This window comes from Apis dorsata, unplaced genomic scaffold (genome assembly GCF_000469605.1).
Source record: "Apis dorsata unplaced genomic scaffold, Apis dorsata 1.3 scaffold_225, whole genome shotgun sequence".
Taxonomy (NCBI): Eukaryota; Metazoa; Arthropoda; class Insecta; order Hymenoptera; family Apidae; genus Apis; species Apis dorsata.
In genome coordinates, this window is record NW_006263507.1 from 117924 (window position 1) to 124615 (window position 6692).

Below are 6692 nucleotides of genomic sequence, written 5' to 3' on the forward strand. Positions count from 1 at the left end.
TATATAATATAATTTCATTATAAAATTCTGACTAGTATTTTGTTTTCATAATTTTTCAAAATTCAATTAGTTAAAAATTATTATCATATTGTTAAAGATTGATAGTTGTACAATATTATTGCGAAAGATTAATGGAAAGATATTTTTTAAAGAGATATGAAAAAACTATTTTTAATCGATATTAAGAAATGATATTAACAGAATATGAAATCGATATCTAATAATAAATCTTATAATACCTAGAATTTAATACAGTAATATCCTGATTAATTTGATATATAATGCTTAAGATATGTTTTTAAAAGACAAAATATTAATTGTTTATATATTAAATCATTTTAATATATAAACAAAAATAAGGAAATAATTAAGGAAAAAAAGAAAAAAAAGAAGTTTTACTTTAATTTTAAGTTACATTTATCTTAACTTTTCTAGAACCATAATCCATCTGATAATTTTTATAATTTATTAATTAATAATCTTGAAAATCTTATTTTTATAATTAGATGAATTTTGATAGATTTGTTAATAGTTGAAACTTATAAATTTTAATTATCAGATCTTGCGATTACAATTTTTACCGTCGTTTCATATTTTACATATTATATTTTATATTATTTTAAAAAAATTTTGTTTAAATTTCGTCACATAAAAATAAACATTTGTAAAAAATCCACAGACTCTTTCAAAAAAAAAATATAAAAATTATTATTTTTAATTATTAATATAATCATTATAATGATTAAATAGTCATTTTATTAATAAAAAAATAAATAAGTTAAATCTCAAAGTAAAACAGACTAAAAACTAAATATCTCATATTTTTTTTAATCTGTTTTTTAAATTGTATTTATTGTTATCTGGTTATTCAAAATTGATAACAATTGAAATAGAATATTTTTAAAATTCTGAAAAAAGTATTTTATTCGCAAAAAATTTTCAGTATATGAAAATGAAAAAGTCGACTTGTTACATTTTATTTTATAGAATGTCATAAAATCATAAAATCATAAATATAAATCAATATGTATCAAAATTTTTGAAAGCTATTCAATTTAAAAATATTAAAAATTATTTAAAAATGACATATGCTTGTCTTGAAATCAATGATAACATTATTTCAAATCTAATATCAAATTAATGTTTTAGAAATCTATCATATTAAAAAATATTAAAAATAATATTAAAAAATGTTTTCATTCATCAAAATAATATAATATTTAATTTTTGAATATATTCATTAAATAGTAAATTTAAAGAAATCAAAAACAATTAACCTATTGTGAAAGTTATTAATGTTAGTATATTTTCATAATAATTTTTATCAATTAAAAAAAAAGTAGTAAAAAAATTATAAATAAGAGATATTTAGAGAATACAAAAATTATTTTGGCAATCTATATTTACTGCAAATCTATCGTGTCATGCATTTTAATATATTAGATATTTCATTTAATCTTTAAGTGAAAAATTAAATATATCTCTAAAACTATAATTTATTTTAAAAAATGTTTAATATCTAATGTCGAAATCTTTCTTTCGATATCTCTTTACTTCAAATGTCTTTTTTTAATCATTCGCAAATAGAATGGGAACTTTGTAAGTAATTTTATGAAGGAATTTTACTTTTTACATCGCTTTTCATGGTTTATATCTTAAAATTTTGATATTGTTTAGCTTTATCTTGCATACTTTAATCTTATTATCTCAAATATAATATTCATTTGTTCAATATTCTTATAACATTCTTTTATTCATTAATTATTATAAATTAATATAAATTCATTAATTTACTATATAATAATTATATAATATAATAATATATACACAATGAAATAATACATACATATACAAAAAAATCTCTTTTATTTACATTCAATTATAATATATTTAAATATATTTTTAATTAATTTATTTAATTTATCATTTTTTATTAGTGATTTATAAAAATATAATATGACTTATAAAAATATAATATGACTTATAAAAATAATAAATGAATTGATATTGTGTCATACATTAATTTTAAATATAAATTTTATATAAAACATATTTAATATGGACGGATAATTGTGTCATATATTAATTTTAAATATATATAAATTTTTTATAAAAAATATTTAATATGGACGGATACTTATGTTACATATTGATCTTAAATATAAATTTTATATAAAACACTAACTATTTGATAAAATTTCATTACACAATAAATGAAATAATATTATTATCTTAAATAAATAAAAAATATTTAAGTTATAAAATTATTTAAATTATTATTTTATATGTAAAAATATTCTTTTTGTACAATAGAATGATAATAGTTTGAGATATATTTCAAATGGGAGTTTTTTATAAAAATGTGAGACATCTTTAGAGGGAGGATTCTAAACATCAAAACAATTAAAAAAGGTCATATATATATGTCCGATAAAGCTTAATTAAAGAGTTATAAATATTTTAAGTTTATATTAGATAAAATGAGACGGCGAAACAGTGAGAAGGCTCAACTATGCGGCAGTTACCATAATGCAATGTCATTTGAGTAGCGGAGCCTCTTAATGAAAGTAAATATATGATATTTTTTTAAATACATTTGATTATTTCAAATGAATAGTGTAATGTAATATAATGCACGTATTATGTAATTCTTTACTTAACAAAAACTTACCTCGAATAAGTAAATTTTAAAGTATTATTCGACATAAACATATATACCACTTATATAAATCCATAATTAAATTGTTGTATGATACTTAATCTGCTTACTGAAATCTATAAGAGCAAATCAAAATACCCTTTTATAAGATTTCAAATTAGAAAGATTGAATGTATTTTTTATTAATGATACTTGAATCAATTTGAAATTTATAGACCATTTGAAGCATTAATTGAAAACTTCTGTTTCTATTTCATTTAAATTCAATATTTTTTATTCCAATATAAGATTACTAAAAGAGAAGTTAAAATTCAATATCTATATTTTAATATAATATTAATGCTACTATCTTATATCCATTAAAGAAATCATATAATTATTGCATTTTTCTTTTTCACATTACTATTGCATATTAGATTTTTTTTTTATTTACTATTCATATTAATTTCTTTGAATAAAATTATTTCCATTATTATTTATTATTGTACAATTTTATATGAAAATTATTTATTTAAAACTTTATTCTAAACAAATATTCAAATATATATTTCATCAAATTCTGAACTAACTCCGCGATGCAACAATATATTACTGAAATAATGTTGCTAACAATTGAAAGCTGGACGTTAGAAAAAGAGACTTGATAGAAAAAATAAGATAGTAATATTCGAAATCAAATGTTATATTTGTATATTTTAAATATAAGAATACGAAAACTTAAGTTAACAATCTTTTCCATTGCTAAGATAGTGTTACTTTGTTCTGGATTCAGTTCGTTAGTAATATTCATGTAACGTATATTAGAAATAAAAGTGTAAAAAAAAAAAAAAATTAGTGAATTTTTAATATTCATTCAAGCGTATAAAAAAAATAATTGTGATAATATTGTGATATGCATTTTTTATGGATATATGATATTAATATATAATATTGGTTCATATTATTAATAACTAATATCCAGATTGACTATTATTTCTCTTTGCATAAGAATGAAAAATATTTAGTGCAAGTGAAATAAAGATAAATATTTTTTAGTGATTTGATTGAATAATTTAATAATCTGAAATTCAAATTGATTCAAGTATCATTAATATTTCGGATTTTCTTATACATGTGAAAATAATTTAAAAAATAAATTTAACTTTTCTAATTCAAAATCTTATAAAAGTGTGTTTTGATTTGCTTCTATAGATTTCGATAAGTATAGTAGGTTGAATGAAATACAACAATTTATCTATAATTTTAAATGAAATATTGTATAATCATATTATTCTAAATATTGTGAAATTTGCTAATTTATCTGAGGTAAGTTTCTATTAAATAACTAATTACATAAATTTTAATTTGCATAATTAAAATTTTTTTTTAAATGTAATAAAAATGATATAAAAATGTTAGATGACATGATATTTATGTACATTGTATATTATCTTATAATTCATTTGAAATAATCAATTATATATAAAAAAGTATCAGTATATTTACTTTCATTGAGAGACTTCGCAAGTGACATTGCAATACAGTACGTCGCGCACCCAGTTGAACGTTTTCGCTGTTTCGCCGTCTCATTCTACCTATAAATATAAATATAAATATAAATATAAACTTATATAAATATAAATATAAACTTAAAATGCTTATAACTCTTTAATTATATCTTATCAGAGATATGTATATATAAACTTTTTTTACCGTTTTGATGTTTAGAATCCACCCTCCAAAAATGTCTTCCATTTTTATAAGCCTGTATATATGAAATAGTTCTATTGTTACAATTTATATTCTAATTATATTAGTATTATAATTTTTTCAATATTTTTTTAAACCAATATTTCTTTATCTGAACAAATATAATATATATGTTTATATCAATAAAATGTATAGTAATAAAATTTATATTAATAAAATGTCTTAATAATGACTAATTTATGATATAGAAAATTATCTTTTCATTCTAAAGTACATATTATTAAAATTAAATATAATTATTTTAGTATTATTTAATTATTTAAATATTTTTTGAAGTCAAAAATATATTAAAAAATATTTAAATAATTAAATATTTGCGAGCATATAAAGATTACCTTCGATATATTCTTATATTTTCTATTTTTAAAAGATTTTTATAAGAAAAATATGGTAATTGAAATACCAAAAATCAATAAAATGATTATTGAAAATGATGATAATGTTGATGCTCCGTTACAAGAATTTTCCGAACAAGAACATTCTTCCCAATATACTCCATTTTCATAAACTCCCCAGTTACAAACACCCGTAACTCCTGTACTAGATACTGAAGCACATCGACGAATCACCTGGCGCCATCTACCGTTCCCTTTAAAAATTAATTTGAATAATAAATTCATTTAAATACAAATATACAAATTAATAATCAAATGAATACAAACGATATAAAGAAGTAAATAAAATATTTAAAAAAAAAAAAAACTTACAAATAAAACCACGAGGACTCTGATGTGTTATTTTAACACAAAATGTACCGGGCATATTTGATTCTTCACTATTGCATTCTACAGCAATATTTTTTTCTTTATCAAATTTTGTATATGCTCCACATAAATCTTCCCCTTTAGGATCAGTGTCACTACTACACTGATAACAACGAATGGCTTCAGTTCCTAAAATTTATTCATATGAATTAGAAATAGATCGAAATTAATATTTTATAACCTCAAATTGAACATAATCAATATTATCAATTTTTTATTCCTTAATAAATTTACTATTACGAATTCTTATTATTAATATGAAATAATAATGTTATATTAATACAAATTTTTATTATTATTGATTATAATGATATTATTATTAATATATAATAATATAATTAATAATATAATTTATCATGATCTATTAATATAAGAAATATTTTATAAGAAATATGAAAAAAGAAAAAAGATTTTTGTTTTATATCTAATTATACTTAATAATATATTTAATAATATATTTTTTTTCATCATTTTCAAAACCGTACATTTTCATTCTGATAAATAAAATTGCACTTTTCTTAATATAGGGATAAATCTATATAGTTATTATTTGATATTTACTCACCTACTATTATGAATAATAATAATAAATAGAGATATATTGTTCTAAATAAATACGAATACATATTTAATTTAATAATATATCTTGCAACAGTTTACTGTTCGTCTGCGATAAAAAGGCGTGGCATCTGTTTACATCTTCGTTCTAATTACTGATTCCCTTTTTATCAAATATTTTTATTACAAATTATTACAATTCATGCAAATATTTTATGATATTTTTATGATTCATTGTGTATCAAATCTACAGATTTAATTTTGCATTATTATAAAAGAAATTAATTTATATTTTATTTTAAAACTTCTATGTATATCGTACCTTAAAACTTCTAGATTAAAGATACATTTTCATGTAAATAAAAATCATATTGTCATAATACTATATGCATGTTGTAATAAACTTAATTCCAATGTTAATTTAATTAATTAATTCGCATTAATGACAACGCGACATCTAATTTTCATCTTTAATCTAAAATTATATATTACATTTATATAATATTATATTATATAAAACTAGATAATTGTATTGATATAAAGATTATCTACATATCATATATTGGCGAAATAATAATGACAGTTTTTTCTTCCAAAATAATATATAAATATTTACGAAATGTAATTTAATTATTGTTAAATTTGAAATATATATTTGATTTTATTTTATTTTATATATATTTTTAATAATTATATGCTCTTATTAAATAAAAGTTTAATATAGATGCAAAGCTTTTCAATTCAACAATATATATTTTGAATTAAGATTACATAAATTACATAAATTATAATCTCTTTTGTTTATAATGTTTGTAACATATGTATATTTAATACATAATACATATGTATATTTAATACATAATATATATATTTTGAATTATTTATTTATAGTATCTACATTTTTTATTTATAAGATATCATATTTTTTTCATTATTTTTGCTCCAATTTATTTCTTGAATCC

At 18.3% G+C, this 6692-nt stretch overlaps 1 protein-coding gene across 1 annotated transcript; it reads right to left on the reverse strand.

Annotated features, from left to right (window-relative positions):
- Nucleotides 1–4778: 4778 nt before the first annotated feature.
- Nucleotides 4779–5949, reverse strand: LOC102671413. The gene is made up of 3 exons (XM_006615499.2): nt 5738–5949; nt 5116–5301; nt 4779–4997 (listed from the first exon to the last, which is right to left on the reverse strand). Exons 1-3 carry the CDS (start codon nt 5796–5798, stop codon nt 4783–4785), a joined length of 462 nt encoding a protein of 153 aa, XP_006615562.1. The 5' UTR covers nt 5799–5949; the 3' UTR covers nt 4779–4782.
- Nucleotides 5950–6692: the final 743 nt, after the last annotated feature.